This window comes from Tenrec ecaudatus, chromosome 5 (assembly GCF_050624435.1).
Source record: "Tenrec ecaudatus isolate mTenEca1 chromosome 5, mTenEca1.hap1, whole genome shotgun sequence".
Lineage (NCBI taxonomy): Eukaryota > Metazoa > Chordata > Mammalia > Afrosoricida > Tenrecidae > Tenrec > Tenrec ecaudatus.
The window spans coordinates 105823385-105843645 of NC_134534.1; the positions used below are offsets into that span (position 1 = coordinate 105823385).

General features: G+C 39.5%; 1 protein-coding gene across 1 annotated transcript in view; it reads right to left on the reverse strand.

The window, feature by feature from the left end:
• SLC35D2 (solute carrier family 35 member D2) overlaps positions 1-20261 on the reverse strand; it is a 74755-nt gene that overhangs the window by 28555 nt on the left and 25939 nt on the right. Inside the window, exons 3-6 of the mRNA XM_075549804.1 lie at positions 18609-18695; positions 13087-13154; positions 9124-9195; positions 6775-6843 (exon numbers count right to left, since the gene is read on the reverse strand). Of these exons, the coding sequence (XP_075405919.1) occupies positions 6775-6843; positions 9124-9195; positions 13087-13154; positions 18609-18695 (296 nt within the window). The remainder of the gene's footprint in view (positions 1-6774; positions 6844-9123; positions 9196-13086; positions 13155-18608; positions 18696-20261) is intronic.

The window sequence follows — 20261 nt, forward strand, 5'->3', positions numbered from 1 at the left end:
ACAATAGAATTGATTGCAATTATGTATGTACATCTCATTGTAAAAGAGGAAGTGTATGATACGTGAATACTCTATCAAACAAACCAGTAAAAAGAAAAGAAACCAAAATTGACCAATGGTTACCATGGATGAAGGGGAAAGAGGTGTTGTTTATGGGACATTGAGTTTATGTCAATGGTGATGGAATAATTTGGAAAAGGGTTATCGATAATGGTTGTACAACACAAAGTGAATAATCGATGGCACTGAACTATACACGTAGAAGTTGTGGAACTGGAAAATGTTTTGTTATGTATACTTTTGCCACAATTAGAAAAAACAAATTACATGAATAATAATGTGTACAAGGAAGACAAATGTCCTAGAATTGAATATGGTAACAATTGAACAACTTCTGGATAGGATTGAATTATTGAATTGTATGACGCGTGTATGAAGTGCTAGTAAAACTTTTAAAAAATGTTTTAGAGGTTAAAAAAAAGAAAAAACAAAGAAAGTCTGCTAGTGGAAACCATACAGGTTACAGCTGTCTGACACACAAACAATCGTGGGGCCGGTGTAGGGCTGGACAGTGCTTTGTCCATTAGGCACGGGATCGCCACAACTGCCGATGACCCTCAGAGGCTAGCAACTGGGATCGCCACAACTGCCGATGACCCTCAGAGGCTAGCAACTGGTCAAATGCTAATAAACTCCTGTCACGCTCTCTGCCCAGGGACGTTTCCTCAAGGGCCTAAGAGCCATCATTTGGAAATGTTTCATTAAGGAGACATGGTCCTATCTCCCATTTTCCCAAGGGACAATTTCACCTGACTCCAAACTGCAAAACCTACCTCCAGTCAAATGATACCAAAAAATCAATAATTTGGTCTTGAAAACATACATATATGGGTTGTATCTACATAGATATAAAAAAATATCATTTTGTCATTATTACACATGTTGGGCTGTGATCCACATAGTTAGCAGTTCAAAACCACAAGCAGCTCACGGGAGAAAAACTGGGCTTTCTACTCCCCTACACAGTTACAGACTGAGAAACACACAGGGGTCACTATGAGTCAGCACTGACTGGAAGGCAGCAAGTTTGGTTTAGGTTTATATTTTTTTGCAAATTGTCTCTCATGGCATTCTGGTTTAAAGCTTAAACTCTGATTTAAATTTTAAACTCAGTAACAAAATTTCTTTCTCTGTCTTTTTTGAGTAGAAGTTTTCTAAGATGAGAGCAGATTTTGGTTTTTAACTATATTTCCCCAGAAATATATACACAAAATTTGAACTCAAATTGAATTACATTTTGCCTAGTATTATTACTCCAAGTATATTTATAAGAATATAAATTAACTTAAGATTCACTATGAATCAGAATTCTCTGGCTCAGTCACAAAAATTGATTTTCTCAAAATAAGGGTCTTCTAAATCTCTTGCCCACCCACATTTGATTTTGAGGATTTATGAAGGGTTTGTTACTCCGTGGAGCAGCAAAGTAGCATACATCGAAAAGGGCAGCCTCTTCAAGGCTGGAAGGGAAGCAAGCGGCCACTTGCTCAGAAGCAGCAAAGCCCACATGGAAGAAGCACACCAGCCTTTTTGTGACCACAGGGGGTCAAAGGGATCAGGTATCAGGCACCATCAGAACAAAAAATCATATCATTGTGAATGAATGAGGGGGAGTGAAGATTGGGGACCCAAAGGCCATCTCTAGGCAACTGGACATCCCCTTAGAGAAGGGTTGCAAGGAGGAGACGAGCCAGTCAGGGGGCAGTGTAGCAAAGATGAAACATACAACTTTCCTCTAGTTCTTAAATGCTTCCTCCCCATCCTCCACCACCCCCCCACCCTCCACACACACACACACACACACACACACACACACACACACACACACACTATCATGATCCCAATTCTACCTTACAAATCTGGCTAGACCGGAGGATGTACACTGGTACAGATGGGAACTGGAAACACAGGGAATCCAGGACAGATGACTCCTTCAGGACCAGTGCTGAGAGTGATGATACTGGGAGGGTGGAGGGAAGGTGGGGTGAAAAGGGGGGACTGATTACAAGGATCTACATATAGCCTCCTCCGTGGGGGGTGGACAACAGAAAAGTGGGTGAAGGGAGATGTAAGATATGACAAAATAATAATTTATAAATTATCAAGGGTTCATGAGGGAGAGGGGAGCACGTAGGAAGGGGGAAAATGAGGAGCTGATACCAAGGGCACAAGTAGAAAGCAAATGTTTTGCGAATTATGATGGCAACAAATGAACAAATGTGCTTGACACATTGGATGGATGTATGGATTGTGCTAAGAGTTATATGAGCCCCCAATAAAATGATTTTCTTAAAAAAAAGAAAGAAAAGGCCAGCCTTCCGACATGAAAATTAGCAGGTAAATGGATAAACAAGATGTTGTCTGGCCATTAAATTACTACCCAGTCAGAAAGAGAAATGAAGAGCTGCCACACACAGATGAACCTTGAAATCAACATACTGATCAAATCAGGCACAAAGGACAAATATGGCATGATGCTACCTGTTTGAAATATCTAGAACCAGCAAATCTGTACAGACTGGCGATTAGTAGTGGCTATCCAGGGCAGGAGGGAGAGGAGAAGGGAGAGTCGCTGCTAGGGGACACTGCGTATCTGCTGACAAAGAAAATTGGGGAAAATGGGATAAATGGAAATAATGTACCTGTAATGAACTGTACATGAAAGAAGTTGAACTAGCGAATGTTTTGTTAGAGACCCATGTACCAGAATTAGAAACTACGGAAAGAGGATTCTAGAAGAATGGGAAGTGGCTGCTCACCTCCTCGAGCGCCTGAGGGAAATTCCCAGTCTCTCAGATCTCCCATTCTAGGGGCCAGGGGTCCCCAAGGAGGGTATTTCTACTTCTTGAGTCATCGGTCAGTTGTCAGCATCTTACCCATCATTTATCTAGGACGATAGTAAAAGCACAGATATTTGAGATTGGCTAGCTTTGCAAAGTGCAGCAGGATCCTGGTCACGCCTACTGGCTGTCATTAGAACCACTCAGTCATTCTGTGCTGGCCACCTGGAAAGCCTGCAGGCTCCTGGCCCTTTGAAAGCTAGACACGGCCACGTGACTTGCTTTGCTGAATAAAATGTGAGCAGAAATAGCATGTGCTCCTTCTGTATCAAAGCTTTAAGAAGGAGAAATGCAATTCCTCACATTCCCTTTTCCTGCCTAACTGATGAATGAAGTCCCTTTTGACTGCGTGGGCCCCAAACAATTCGAGATGGATCCTGCCTGCAAAGAACTATGGGAGAGAACCAGAGTATTTTCTGAGCAGAACCAAGAGGAAAACCACCTCAAACACCGGACTTCATGACAAAGTAATTGAAAACCAGTAACCAGTGGAATGGTGAGACTTCGTCTCGCGCACTTTGGACATGTGATCAGGAGAGACCAGTGCCCGAAAAGACATGACGCTTGGGGAAAGACAGGGTAAGATCCTCAGCAAGCTGCACTGACACAGTGGTTAAAACATAACAATTGTAAGCACGGCCCAGGACTGAGCAGAGTTTCATGAGTCGGAACCATAGCAATGGTACCACCAACAACTAGTATAGAACACCGCACTGCCCGAGATGAGCCAGGTGCTGCCTGGCTCCCCTGCACATGTCCTTGGGCACATGCACTGGCTCTATAATGTCCTCCACTCATTAGTGCGCACAGACCTTTGCCTACAGACCCAGCGCTGGTCACCACGGTTATCTTGGTGCCAAATTCTCACAGTTGCATGACAAAAGCCAGATCTGATCAACGAGGTCTTTCCCATGTCGGTTTTTGAAATCTAGTCTCTGCCCCTCGGAACCACTCCTGCCCCAGCAGGGTGGGGCGCTCCATCCTCCTACTCTCTGGGACCTGCAATGGGCAGCACCTTCCCTCAAATGTGAATCCATAGGGTTTCTAGGCTTAACCTGTGCAGGAAAAGTTTGGTACAGTAAATCAACGGAAAGTGGGTTTGTTCGTCACCAATGCACAAACTGGCTCATCAGGGTCAAGTCTTCAACTGCTGCATATTTTTAAAAACTTCTTCTTCTTCTTCTTCTTTTCGTTAATTAAAAGATAATTTTATTGGGGGCTCTTACAGTTCTTATAACAATCCATACATCATTGTATCAAGCATATTTGTATTTGTTACCATTATTTTTGAAACATTTACTTTTGATTGAACCCTTGGTATCAGCTCCTCTTTTCTCCCTCCTCACCCACCCTTGTGATCCCTTGATAAATTATACATCAAGGGTTCTCAACCTGTGGGTCACGACCCATTTGGGAGTCAAATGACCCTTTCACAGGGGTCGCCCAATTCATAACAGGAGCAAAATTACAGTTATGAAGTAGCAACAAAAATAATTTTATGGTTGGGAGGTCACCCTTCCTCCCCTCCTCTCCCCACCTTCCCCCTACCCTGCTGGTATCTTTATTCCCATTCCTGGTCCTGGATTCCGAGTCAACCACTGTATTTTGATGGGCTAATTTGAGGAGGAAGGGAGACAGAGAAGCCACAGCTGGCCAACACCTAGAAACTGGAAATTATCACAAGTATGTGATTTATTCTGTGAGTGTTAGAGTAAGAAGACTGAGAATCACTATTCCATGCTGGCTACGGGATGAGTTAGACGTTATTATCTGTCCTCACAGATCACCAAAGTATTATTGTTGTTGACCTGGTCCCTAAGGATATGTGACTACTCTATCATGAAGACTACTTAAAAAAAAGAAAGAAACCAAACTTGACCAATGGCTACCATGGGCGAAGAAGGAAGAGTTGTTGCTTCGGGGCATTGAGTTTATGTTAGTGGTGGTGGAATAATTTGGAAAAGGAGATCAATAATGGTTATATACCTAAAAAATCAATGGCCCTGAATATATATATATGTAGAAGTTGCGAAACTGGAAAATGCTTTGTGGTGTGTATTTTTGCCATAATTAACAAAAATTAATTACATGAATAACATTGAGTACAAGGAAGTAAGAAATGTTCTAGAATTGATTGTGGTGATAATTGTAGGACTCTTCTTGATATGGCTGAATTATTGAATTTTATTACATGTGGATGAAGTGCCAATAAAGCTGCTTAAAAAAAGAAGAAAAATTCTACACCTGGCTAACCAACAGTCCCAGGGTATTATGATAATTATGAGCAGAATCTGTGCTCACTGAAACTGAAATTGTTCCTACGTACACATAATCTAAAGGTGAAGTGCCATTCCCTACCAAAGAAATAGGAACATTTTTATAAATCACTTTTGGTAAATGTCTTCAACTGGCCCTATGCCAGTGTTTTTCAAATCAAGTTCTAAGGAACCTACATAGGAGAGGGTGTTCAGGAAGAGGTCCCTGGACACTCTGGGAGATGATGGCACCTCCTTTTGCCCCTACTTTACAAGTATGATGCCATTTGAACAAAAGGGCCCACCTGCTGAGTGCTTCTATTTACTGTTGAGTGTGTGTGTGTGTGTATATATTTATTTATTTATTTATTTATTTATATTTCATGGCATAATACAATACAATAATGATAAATCCTTGATATAAATATTTCACTTAACTCTCACATTCACCCTATGAGGTGGATGATATTTTACCCTCTATTTTACAGTTGGAAAAACTGACAATAGCAGCTTGTTAATGGCCCATCTCTGGTTATACGGCTAATCTGAATGAGCTAGGGGCCAAACCTAAGGACCCTGCTTCCAGAGTCTACTCTCTTATTTAGTTTGCAATTAATGATCCCAAATATTGGGGTCTAAAAAGAAATTAGTTTTATGAAAATGCTTCCATTATGTTTCTTCTAGCCTCATTCAAGTTAATTTTATTTTCTATTATCATATTTACTTTTAAGAAGAGTAAACTGAGGCACAGAAATGTGTCCAAAATGACAGAGCGCATAAGGAGCGCTGAATTTTAAACAAAGGAAACTGGACATTACATTTGATGTTAGCTACCATATCATATAAGACAGGGTGCCAGTACTCATTTGCAAACTTGGAGTTTACTCCTGGTCTTACATATTAATCAAAAAGGTAATATGATAGTCCTGCACTGGTAATGGTTCATATCCAAACAACAAATGTATTTCGTGAACAGTGTTCTACCACTGGAAATACTGATTCCTAAAAAAAAAAAAAAAATACTGATTCCTAGTGTATCACAGAATGCTAAATCAAACCAACATATGAGGACTTTACAAGTATGCTATTATTTTTTTAATCAAATGCCAAAGTACTTTTCAAGTAAAAAGAATAATCAAGAGAAAACATTCAATGTTCAAAGTAAATGTTCAAAGTTCTCTCCCTTGTACGAAGATTTGCTCTAATATCCCACAGTGCTCTCTTTGGTGTCCCTAGTGGTGTAAATAGTTAGCACACTCGGCTATGGACCAAAATACCACCTGGTTCCAATCCACGCAAGGGCACATGGAAAGACCATCTATTTCTGGCCATCATAAACCCTCTACTGTAACACACGTGGGGTCACTATGAGTCAGAGTCAATCTGACAGCCACATGTTTAGTTCAGGTCTAATGTTGTCTATTCTCTGAAACGTTCTTCAACCCCGGTTTGACTTTACCAGGAGCAGACGAGTCCACTAATTTCAACAGCTTTGTCTCTTCACTGATCAATTAAATTGCAGCCAGATGGAAAACGGGGGTGGGGGTGGGGGAGCTGGGGACGGGCCTTTTGTCAAAGACACGAAGAAGTCACCAAGCAGAAAGAGTCCACAGTCTTACCCAGCTGCTACCAGAGCACCGAGAATAATGGCAAAGACGCTGACAATGATGCTCAATGAATACCGCTTCCTGTGGGGAGAGACGGGCAAATCAGAAAGGAGAGGTGGAATGCAGGAAACTAGAAGTAAGGATCGTGTTCAAAGCACAAATAAAAAATACACACTGTCATCACTCTTATAGCCAACAACTAAGGGGTTTCTAAAGAAGGAAATGCTTTATACAGAAAAAGTACTAAAGCTGTTTGTAAGTAAATCAATACGTGAAATCAAATTAAAATTTTCCTTAAGCAGTTTTCTTGATCTCCTCAGAAACGGACTTCTCTGTTCAAACTTGAAACTAGGGCAACAAACAGAAGCGCTCATGTTAGTAAGTTTAGTTGATCTGTACTTACATAGTTTATCTGAGGACTTAGGTAAAATTCAAATCTCATCAAATAATCTTTTGGGCACAATTGGGAATCGCCTTTTTGGATGTCAGCCTGAGTATCATAACGAGCAGTCATTATACAAAACTTATAAAAACTAATTGACCAAGATCATTCTTACACTAGAATGGACACATGAGAAATCAGCTTCTCTGAATTTCTGCACTGCTACATGTGCATGAAGGTCAGTAACAAAGCATTGTTGCTAAGGTCTCAGTTCATGCATACATTGGTTTATTCCAAACAAAGTGGACGTAAACATGACCTCTGTGTTTAAGGCATCGTCTCCATGATCAGTGGGTGACTGTTGGGAGCCAGTTTCTATGATTATGAGCAATGTTTTTTGACTTAACTTATTACATGAACAAGTTCTTTCTCTATTTTTCAAATTTGTATATATACACACACACACATACCCTCTTACTCAGAAAACAGATCTCCTGTTTACTGGAATTTTTCCTCTTTTTTTTTTTTCAAGTGTTTTCTTTTTTAATTTGTTTTGCCTAGCTCTTAGTCTGAAGGAACCCTAGGGTATAGCGACTTATGCTTTGGGCTACTAACCACCGGCCAGCAGTAGGAAAGCCTGTAGAGATTTATAGTCTAGGAAACCCACAGGAGCAGTTCAATTTTATCCCACGAGGTCACTATGACTCCGAGTCAACTCAGTGGCAGCGAGTGTGAGTTGTTTCCCTTGAGTCCCGGTGGCAGTGTGGAGCGAACACTGGACTGTGAACTGCACGGTCAGTGGTTCACACCCCCATTGCTCCCTGGGAGGAGGGAGGCTATCTGCTCCCACTAAGATTTACAGTCTCTGTCTAGATGTCAGTGTTTTTAGTGGGGGAACTATTTCTCTAAAATTAAACTACAGTTCAGTATCAACCATTTTATTTTTATCAGGGAAATCACTAAGTAGTCAAGAACTTAATGGGTTATTTATTTTCAATATGCCTACAGTGTTATTTTCCAATTTTGTTATCTGAACTGTATAATTTTTCTATAATAAAAATTAAGTACACTTATAATAAGTACACTTAAAATACAGTACACTTAAAATACAGTGCACTTATAATATACACTATAATAAATACAGTGTCCTTATAATATACACTATAATAAATACAGTGTCCTTATAATATACACTATAATAAATACAGTGCACTATAATATACACTATAATAAATACAGTGCACTATAATATATGCTATAATAAATACAGTGCCCTTATAATATACACTATAATAAATACAGTGCCCTTATAATATACACTATAATAAATACAGTGCCCTTATAATATACACTATAATAAATACAGTGCACCTATGATATACACTATAATAAATACAGTGCCCTTATGATATATACTATAATAAATAAAGTACACTTAAATAAAGTGCACTTTATAATTTTTCTATAATAAAATTAAAGTACACTTATAATTTTTCTATAATAAAAAGTACACTTAAAATAAGTATACTTATTATAACTGTATGATTTTTCTATAATAAAAATAAAGTACACTTATAATGTTTAAAATAAACATCTTAAAATATAAAAGTCAAACCAAACTCACTGCCATTGATGCCACCTCATGGCAAGTCTGTGGTACGGGGCAGAACTGCCCTTGTAAATTTCCAAGATGGTAACTCTTTACAGAAAGCCCTGTGGAGCAGTGGTGTTTTCAAACCAGGCACCTTGACGTTGAGCGCCCAACTCGCAATCACCACGTCACCTCCTGAAAAACGCTTAGGCAATGATCTGAACAGGCGACTGCTTTCAAGTGAATAAGCCATTTGTCACTAAGCTATTGCAGCTAGGAATTAAAATAAACTACCTGGAAAGACGTTTAGATGGCAAGAATCCTCTTGAGTAAGAATAACACTAGGAGGATGGGGCACAGGAGGAATCAAGGAAAGGCACACAGTCACCTGAGTATGACGGTTTCCAGGAGTAAAGTCAGCGGAATGGTAAACTTCCTGAGCACAGTAAACATCGGCAAACTGTCAGGGAAAGAGTGATGTGCAGTATCAGACACCAAGTTATCTTTTTAAATTCTCTTTACATTTTTATTAAGCCTATTAAATTCCCAAATTCAATATAAAGAAGTAATCTTAATTCAAATATATACCATTCTTTATAACAAATACAATGCACAGTAATTTATTTTATACCATTTTTACTTATTAGCAATTTAAAACATTCTGCTAATAAAAATACAAGGGATACCAAAAGGTATAAAGAGCCTTGAAAACAAAAACACATTCTGATCTCAAACCTTACTGCAAAGCGAGAATAAAATACATGACCTATTCCTGGCATGAAAATAGACAAGCAATCAATGGAATAAAACAGAAAATTCAGAAATACATCATTACAACCATGGTCAATGGATTCTTGACAAGGGTGTCAGGATGATGCCATGGCGAAAGAAGAGCCTTTTAACAAAGTATAATGGAACAACTGAATATCCACATCCCAAACTGTCATATCATGTACAAAAGGTCATCCATTTTCAGTTCCCATATAACTTGACCTCACAGGAACATTTGTTAACTAAACAATCCCTCCCTCCCCTTTGTGTTCTGAAGCATCTTATTGACTTTATTCTCTTTCTTTCTCACTGGCTAGCCTTTGCTGGCTCCTCTTCTTCTCCCAACCGTCCCAGCATTACAGTGGTCTGAGGTTCAAACCTTACAGGAGGAGATTTAAAAAGTTTGGGGTTAAACAAGCGGCCATCTAGCTGAGAAGCAACAAGGCTCACATAGAAGAAGCACACTACCCTGTGTGATCAAGAGGTGTCAATGGGATCAGGTATCAAGCATCTAAGACCCAGAGCAAAATCATACCCAATGTGAAGGGAAGGGGGGGGGCATGGAGTGGAGACCTAAAGCCCATCTGTAGACAATTGGATATCCCCTCACAGAAGGATCACAAGGAAGAGATGAGCCAGTCAGGATGCAGTATAACACCGATGAAACACACCACTTTCCTCTAGCTCTTTAATGCTTCCTTCCCCCCACTATCATGACCTCAATTCTTCCCTACAAATCGAACCTGCGCACTGCTACAGATAAGAGCTGCAACACAGGGAATCTAGAATAGATAAACCCCTCAGGGTCAATAATGAGAATAGAGATACCAGGAGGATAAGGGCAAGATGGGGGGAGAAAGGGGGAATCGATCACAAGGATCAACATATAACTCCCTCCCCAGGGGGACGAACAACAGAAAAGCGGATGAAGGGCGATAGAGGAAAATGTAAGACAGGAAAATAATAATCTATAACTTATCAAGGGTTGGTGAGGGAGGGCGGGGAAGGGGGGGGGGAATTAGGAGTTGATATCAAGGGTTCAAGTAGAAAAAATGCTTTGAAAATGATTATGGCAGCCAGCATATGTACAAATTTGCTTGACATATGGATGAATGCATGGATTGTGATGGGAGATGTAAGAGTCCCCAATAAAAGTATTTTTTAATTGCAGAAAAATTCCACGATCGCGTCCATAATTCAGTTTTTCCATGAATTTTAAGTCCCTTTATATAAAGCAAAGAAAAAACCATAAATTTACAGTGGCAATAAACAAGAAAAATACAATCCTCTCTGGTCATACGGAAGGGAATGGGACACTAATTTATTACTCTGGACATTTAGAAACACAGTATTTATCCTGAGTTTCCTGAATGGGATAGTTAAAATTTGTCTTAATTTAAGAATTTTAGACAATAAATGAAGAAGGAATGTGAGAACTAGAAAGTTACCATATTGCAATTTCTACCAATATTATAGATCTAGCCAATGAGCATCAAGGAGCATCATTAGGTGAAAGATTAACCCCTTAAAATAATTTAAAGTAGAATAAATTAATTAACTATCACTGAAAGTAGGATAGTGTATCGTGTACGCCACGATAGAAGAACCTAGCATCGCCTATGAAGTACTCTTACCTGAAAATTCAAACCTCTAGAACCAACTGTAAACAAACAAAACCAAACTTGTGGAGTTGGTTCGACTCACAGTGCACAGGGTAGAACTTCACTCCACACGGGTTTCAAAGCTGCAACCTTTCATAAACAGACCACCGGGCCTTGCTTCTGACCTCTCGGGGAGCTTCAACCACCAGTCTGTGTTAGTAGTTGAGTGCCTAAGCGATTTCACCACCAAGTCAAGCCTTACTTTGGGGAAAATGTGAAGGATGGAGAAACACATTACAGGGTACCCTAGACAAGTAAATCCTCTGTCTTTCTTCTCAGGATCATTGCTGGGGCCTCATGCTTGTAAGCTTGCTGGCATTAGAATCCTAGTTTTGAGACAGCAGCCCCCAAGGTGTGACGCAGGCAGATGCTAGTGCTAACAGAAGTCATCCTTCCCGGCGGCAGGTGAACTCACAGACCAACCAAGAGGATACATGGCAAAGTGGAGTAGCATCTACAATATTTTTTAACTCACTGCCACGAGTCAATTCTGACTCACAGCAAACCTATAAGGCAGTCTAGAACTGTCCCTGTGGGTTTCCAAGACTGTACCTCTTTATGAGAGTAGAAAGCCTCATCTATCTCCTGCATCATCTATAGTCTCACTGCCATCGAGTTGATGCCAACGCAAAGTGACCCCCTGTGGGTTTCCTACACTGCAACTGCTTAAGGGAGTAGACTGCCCTGTCCTTCTCTCAAGGAGCAGCTGGGGGGTTTGAACTTCCAACCTTTTGGATGGCAGCCCAACACATAACCACTACACCACCAGGCCTCTTCATCATCTACAATAAGCCACTTTACTCCAAATTTGAACTAGTCAAAATACCATTAAGAAAAAAGTTACTATCCCAACAAATCAATTATGACTGATTACTTAGAAACAAACAAACAAAAAAAACAGTCCACACTTTGTTTTTCACAACCTGTCCTTTCCAAGCAGGAGCAAAAGATTATGACTGAAGTTCTCATTTCCCAAGCTCTATGCCCTTCTCCCACTGTTCTTTTTCTGACTTGTTTCTCTCTCACTCTCATTATACAAACAAGTTTTCCTCATGCTCTGCAAACGCCTAATTTTCTTATTATTTAGGTCTTCATGCATGTGTATGTGCTATATGTGAAAGGGGTCCAAAATATCTATAGGAAAACGGAACTGAAAGATGATGGAAAATTTCCATGAGTTATTAAAGACCCTTTAATATTCTATGTCCTGTTTTCCTATTGATAGGATGACTCTGTTTCAACACTTGCATGTTGCTGTTTTTTCCAGTGATTTCTAAGACATACAATCAAGCAAAGGACTCCCAAACAAGCAAAGACAAATTACAGACGTCTAGAGCCTAGACTTCAAAAGTAACGTGCCATTTATTTGCCCGGCAGTAAACCTAAGGCCCTGGATGGCATAGTAGTCAGTGTCTGATTACTAAGTAAGGTTTGGAAGTTCAAACCCACTGACCAACACCAAGGAAGAAAGGCCTAGGAATCTGTTCTGTAAAGACTGGACCCTGAACACCCCGTGGTGCAGTTCTCTACTGGGGCACCTGGGGCTGCCACAGTCAAATGCAACCCAATAGACAACGGGCTTTGGGTTTGGTTTGGTTTAAGCTTGACTGCAACCAAATCTGATAGAATATTATTTTTATAAAACAGCAATGAAGTTGAAAGTTATACAGAGCCATGTGCATGTTGCTGGATCTTGCTAGATAAACCAGACATTCTCTACCTTGAAGTCTACAAGCCTGGCATGTTCAGACTTGAATACAAAGACTACAAACATAAATTTTCCAGCATTCCTAAAAGCATTATCAAATTAAACAGAGAATTCCACCAATGCATAACCACACCACCACCAGGACTCCTCTTTGTATCATTAGGAGGAAATAAATGAAGAACCTCCCATCTACCATTATCTCATACTCTACCTTAATTTACTTGTGCTTGATAATCCACTTATGTGGTTTCCAACATAAAGGAGAGGCAGAGGAAACAGCTTTAAGGAAAAAAAAGAACAAGGTTATAATTCCAAATATACATTTTCCTTCAAGTATCAAAATGGTTACATTCACTGGCCCAGTACCCCCTCCCCGGAATGTAGGAAAATGACATGCGTTCAGCGGTGGGATTCAGCTGGTTTGCATTGGTTTGGCAGAACGGATCGATACCTAGTGTTCTGTTGAGTTCGGGGAACCAGTTGTTAAGATGGGACTTATAATCAGGACTTTCTCTAAGGTGGGCGGCTGGACAGCCACCCAATATGGAAAACATACATGTACATTGCTTACTCTTTTTTTAATGTTCACCTGCACAACAGTGTATTCTAAGCACCGCTAGCAATGCATAGGTACAAATAGACACCGCTGTGGTTGTAATATTTCTCTATTCGTTTCATGAAACTCATAGTTTTGATGAAATGCTACATTTTTACTCCCTTGTTTGTTAATTCAGTAAACAGATGTTTAAGGTAAAGAGAAAACATGCCAAGCAACCAAAGGGTGACACACTGTCACTCATTTCAGCTTTCTGTTACACCCCAAACTCCCATGAGCTATTTATTATGAGTGAATTATGCAATTCCTGGAAGTATCTAAAGAGTGAAAGACACTGTCAAACTAATTGCTATAAATTCAGCTGAATGAAGTGGAAAGTGCTTTCAGAGCTGAATATAATGTGTTCAGAGAAGAGAAGTTGCCTGATTTTAAAATACCAAACACAATGACTATTGTCTAATTGGCCCACCTCTAAAGGCATGGCATCCTGCCCCCACAGTGGGAAGATGGGTAAGGCTACATCACACGGCGTTGACGCTTGGAAGAAGGCGAAGGTTGCTGCAAGTGAGGACGCCAGTCAAGAAACAATATGGAAAGATCATGGCCAACAGTTTCATGTTCTTGTCAGGTATTATTTAATATTTTATTAATATTTTAAAGCTCTTTCATATGACATAATCTAGTTTTGTCAACCTCTTTGATTGTCCTTTTTAAGCATTAACTTATAAAATAATAAACCACCTTGCAGTTTATCTTTTTTTAAAAATCATTTTATTGGGGGCTCATACAATCAGTTTATCTTTTTTTATACTTAAAATGGTCATTAGGGCAGTGAACTGGTTGGTAAATTATTTGAATCCCATCACTGCCTGAGTCTGAACCTGTAATAACTGAATTTTCTAGAATCCACACACATTTGTGAATTTTCCCTGAGATCAACTACTGGGCAATGACATGCAAAATCAGAGTGGGAATGAGGGATGTGGGAGAGGGGCGCTGGACAGTAATGGGACACTTCTGACCTACCCCCTAAGAAGTATATGGACCGGCTCTCTCTGAAATGGAAACCCTGGCTAGTTTGGCGAGGTCTGTGTGCAAGCTGTAGGAGGCCCATGAAGTGATGGGCAAACTTATCTGTACATCTACAGGGGGAAGGGCTTAGAAACGTTCATGGAAAATGAAAGATAAAACATCTTTCTGTAAACTTTAAAAGCATCCTCCTACATCGTTTTCTGAACAAAGGGAAAGATTTGTATCTTTTACTGCAATGTCATAAGGTTTATGAACCTCTCCAAAAAAAGTTATATCAGGCTCATATTTGGAGTCGCTTTGTTTTAAAAGCCTAGAATAAGTAAATATTGAGCAAGGTCAAACAATGAACCAGTAGCACTGGAATTCGGCTTACGGAGTGCAGGGCTACTATATTACTTTCTGATTTTCAGAAAAATATTATTCAGAATATATTGAAGAAAGATACAAAATGTAAGACCTAGTCATTCATAAAGAAAAGCAGAAGTGCCTTTTCATAAAGCCACACAGTACCTCAGATCTTCTTAACCGATTTAATGTCGTGGCAGTTAGTATCTGCGGAGTCAGTGCCAGCTCATAGCAATCATTGGTGCGATACAACAAAACACTACCTAGTCCGGTGTCACACACTCGATTGTTCTATGTTGGAGCCCATTATTCCAGCCACTGTGTCCATCCATGTCATCGAGGGGCCTCCTCGTCTGTACTTTATCAAGCATGGTGTTTTTTTCCAGGGCCTAGTCTTTCCTGGTAACATGTCCAAAGCATGTGAGACCAATTCTCACCATCCTTGCTTCTAAGAAGCATTCTGGCTGACTGGTTTGTTCTTTGGGCAGTCCACAGTACATCCAATATTCTTCGCCAGCACACTTCAAATTCATCAATTTTCCTTTGGTCTTCCTTATTCAATGTCCAACTTCCACATGCACATGAGGGGATGGAGAATGCCATGGCTTGGGTCAGACGCACCTTAACCTCAGAGTAACAACCCTGCTTCTCAACACTTCACACAGGTCTGTGCAGGGACTGCTTCTTCCATGAGAGTGGACTGAGGAGCCAAGCAACATTCATCACTGGCCATTTTTACCTCTTCATCACTTAGCACGGAGTTGTGATATTTTGATTTTCTTTACGTTGAGTTGTAATCGATACTGAAGACTGCAATCCTTGAGGCTCATCAGCAAGTGCTTCAGGTCGTCCTTACCTGCAGCAAGCAAAGTTGTGTCATCTGTGTATCGAAAGTTGTTAATAACCCTTTCCGATCCTGGTGCGGCATTCTTCCTCAGCCAGTCCAACTCCCAGAATGAGTCATCTGGGGGGAGGATGCCACCTTGATGCAGGCTTTCCCTGACTCAAATGACAGGGTTCCCTTGTTTTGCTCAAATAACTGCCTCTCAGGCCATCAGCAGGTTCGGCCCGAGCACACCGCCGTGTGCTGGGGGTCCTCTTCTTCTCAAGGCTATCGGAATCCGGCTGGAATTGCTGGCAGCTCCATGTCCATGCACTGCTGCAGCCATTGAATGATCTTCAGCAAAACTTTCCTTGCATTTGATATTGTTCTGTAGTTTGCACATTCTGTTGGATTGCCTTTCAGGGGAATAAGTACAAATATAGACCTCTTTCAGCTGGTTGGCCAGGGGGCTAATTTTCAAATTTCCTGACACAGGTGGCTGAGTTGCTTCCTCAGCTGGTTGAAACATTTCGATTGGTATTCTGTCAACTCCTGGGGCTTTGTTCTTTGCTGTCACCGTCAGTGTAGCCTGGACCTCTTCTGTCAGTGCCACTGAATCTTGATCAGGTGACACCTCTTGAAATGGTTGGATGTTGACTCGTTCCTTTCGGTACAGTGACTCTGTGTGTTGTTTTCACCTTCTTTGGATGCTTCCTACAATGTCTACTGTTTTGCTCACAGACTCTTATAATAGTGCAACTCAAGGCTTGAATTACTTCCTCGGTTCTTTCAGCTCGAGATCGGCTGAGTTTGTTCTTCCTTTGGAGTGTTCTAACTCCATGTCTCTGCACATTTCATTACAATACTCTACTTTGTCTTATCAAGGTGTCCTTTGAAATATTCTGTTCAGCTCATTATTTTCATTTTTTCTTCCATTTGCTTTAGATACTCTGTGATAAAGACCACGTTTCAAAATTTCTCCTGACATCCACTTTCATTTTTCCTTTCTTTCCTGTCTATTTACTGACCTTTTTCTTTCTCCCTGTATGCAGTTCTGTCCTCCCACAGCTCATCGGGCCTCTGTCATTAGTGTTCCATGTGTCAAATCTATTCTTAACATGTGCTTGAAATTCAACTGGGATATACTCAAGGGCGGATCTTGGCTCTAATGGATTTGTTTCCATTTTCTTCTGCCTCAACTTGAACTCATATATGAGCAATTTATGCTCTGTTCCACAGTCAACCCCTGACCTCATTTTGGCTGTTGATATTGAGTTTCTCTGCTGTCTCCGCCCACAGATGTAGTCATTTTGATATCTGTGTATTCTCACCTGGAGAAGTCCATGTGGACAGATAGTCAGCATTAATGTTGTAAATAGGTCATTGCAGTGAAAGAAGTTGTTAGTCTTGCAAAACACATAACTCAAGAAAGCAGATATACAAAAAGAGAATAACAGAGCTAGGTCATTCCTCTTTATTAGTTAACACAGCTAGCGATACCAACAACTTCAGCAGTCCCGGGCATTAAAAAAATAGTTGTCCCTATTCTTACATGTAATTCAACAATAGTGACTCTTGTTTCAAAAAATAGCAAGTTATTTGTGGTCATCTATTCAAATACTACATAAATTAACCTCAAACTTCCATCAGAGTTTTCTCACAAAGAATGGCTCGTGACAATATCTGGGAAAGAGTGGGGGTCTACCCATCCAGACCGCACTTGTTCTTGTAAATTACAGTTTATTGGAATACATACACATACATGTTTTTACAAAAACACAAAAGAACTGGGAACATAATCATACATTTCTAGACCAAAATTTTTAAAAACACAGACAACAAGAGCAAGACAATAGTAGCCAGAAATGTGGGTATCTTTAAAGTTCCGAAAGTAAACAATTGCCAAATTGAAATTCTGTTGTTATTGTTAGTTGATTTTGACGCAAGGCAATTCCATGTGTTACAGAGTACGACTGTTCCATATGGTTATCTTGACTGAATCCTTAAGGAAACAGTGTCAGAGCTTTCCCCCACTGCCAGAACTTCCTTCCAAGGCATAGCTGGGTGGGCTTGAACCAACAAAACCTTTAGTTTAGCAACCAAATGAAAACCATTTGTGCCTCCTAGGTCCACAGATAGCCATCTTTCAAAATCACAGAAGCCTATGTTTTAGAAAGGTGTGTTTTTATGCACCCGAACCTACACTACCAATGCATTCTAAGTACGTATTTTATTTTGCCAACCCCAAACTGAAACAGCCCAATGTATCATCAAAACAGATCAACGAACTTTAGTCATAAAACGAAAATAATACAGCCACACATGATAACATGAGTCTTCACAGATTAAGTGAGAGAAGGAAGGTAAGAGATAATAGTGTTGATTACTTTTACTAAAAGTTCAAAGGTAGACAAAACTAAACCGGTGCTGAGCAGCAATTTAGAAAAATTACAAAGCAAGTAAGAAAACTACTATTGTTAAAGTCAGAAAAGCAGATGAAGAGGGTTTGTGATCTTAATTCACGGTCTAGGCGATGAAAGGTTATAAGGATAAATATTCATCTAGCTGTGCATGTATATTTGTCCGTTTTCTAAGTAGATATTATAATTCACAAGTCTAAAATGTTTTGAAATTACACTAAGTCATAAAATATATGCAAGCCAGCACAAAACACATGGCAGCACTGACTAGTTACCACAGAGACAGTCCGGTCCACAAAGCGGGGTAGTTTGCCAATTCCTGGTTTAGAGCTTTGTCTTTTCAGAAGACACAGAGAACTTATTCAGTGTAAATTACCAGACACTTTTAACAGTATTCTGTTACACAATTGAGCAACTAAATAATAGAAAATCTGTATTAAGAAGTTCAAACCTAGTGCAAATAAGGACAATATGTATGCACTTTACCAGAAATCAATTTATAATTCCAAAGTATTTTCCCATATTTCATCATAGCTACATGTCCTTTTATGACATACCTTTACAGGGATTTTCTTGTCAAAATCTGGGAAATGAATGATCTTATTTAGCTTGGACACGTACAGTATCATTATCGTAGCGGCCATCTAAAGGGAGAGAGAGAGAAAGTTTAGCTAAAAGCCTAGAAAGATTGCTTCTGATAAAAACATGATCAGAGGGACACACCGTCATCAAAAACAGATATAGAAAATTCATTTTCTAGATTCCATGAAAAATAACTGTTTGGGGACTATCAAAATTAATTTATTTGCACTACATGGACTCCATAAGAATTTACCGTCCAATGGAGTCATCAAATAAACTCACATAAACACATTTTCTCAATCCTTTGAGGAAATCAGGGGAAGGGAATGCTGCCCACTCACGAGAAAGAGCAGACAGAGTGAACAGTTGGTGAGGCCATGGAGCCCGGACATCCCGCCAGTCTATGCAGCACAGGGCCGCCCCTCCATTAGGACCCCCCCCACCCCATCCCATAAAGTGGGGGTGGGGTGGAGACAAACAGCATCAAAAGAAACTCCACACATACAAAATATATATCTCTTTAAATTCCTATTTTGTGAACTTCTTGTTCCTTTTCTTAACCGTCGTTTTTCTAAGGTGAAATACGTATTTTTCTTACTAATTGGCCAATGTTTATATACACTGTAGAAACTATTGCTTAGAAAGTGAAACCTGTTGCAGACATTTTTCTCAGGTTGGGTTTACATAGTCAAAAATGAGAGCAATATGCTCACTATAAAGCTAGACGTCTCATTCCCACACCAGTCCTTGACTATTCCACTTCTACCTCCGCACCGGTTACTATGTTCATCATCTCTGGTTTGACCTTACAGTAAAGAAGATTTTTAGAAGTCTAATATTTCCATAACACCAAAGCAAATTATGAAAGTAGATTTCAAAAAAGAATCAATTTTCCTATTATATCTAGTCTGCACTACCAAAAATGTCTCAATCATATCTTATTAATCTGGAGTAAATCAAATATATTACAAATATTCTACATTATATTACTATGGAATAAAAAGTTTAAAATGTCATCTCCCTATGCAAATCTTAGAAGTTACTCAATTTCACCATATTAGGCAAGGATTTGTTTAATAGTCTCTCAACATAATTATAATCCTAAACTTTACTCCTAATGAGTTTACAAAATAAATGCTTAAGATACATTTAAATTACCCAGGTCCAGCCTCAAGTAAAATTGTATTCTGTATGTATACCTTACCTTATAAATATATGCCTAAGGAACAATACGGTGTTTACTTAAAACATTCAATAATTCACACTTTTAAAATTAGATCTAACTAATCAGTAGATCTCTTCTCCCACACTAATTGTCAATTGGACAAGCTTTCTTTGAAGGCAAATCAGTGAGTGGCGTGAATGTGTTTGCCTTGGTGATTACAAAAGGCACATCATCACATAATCACTGTGATCTTTTAAAAAGCTCTTTTCTTTTTTTTAAAATTTTTTTATTTTAACAATTTATTGGGGTTGATACAATTCTTTTCATAGTTCATACATATACATACATCAATTGTATAAAGCACATCTGTACAGTCTTTGCCCTAATCATTTTTTTCTCTTTTCTTCTTTTACATTTTATTAGGGACTCATACAACTCTTACCACAATCCATACATATACATA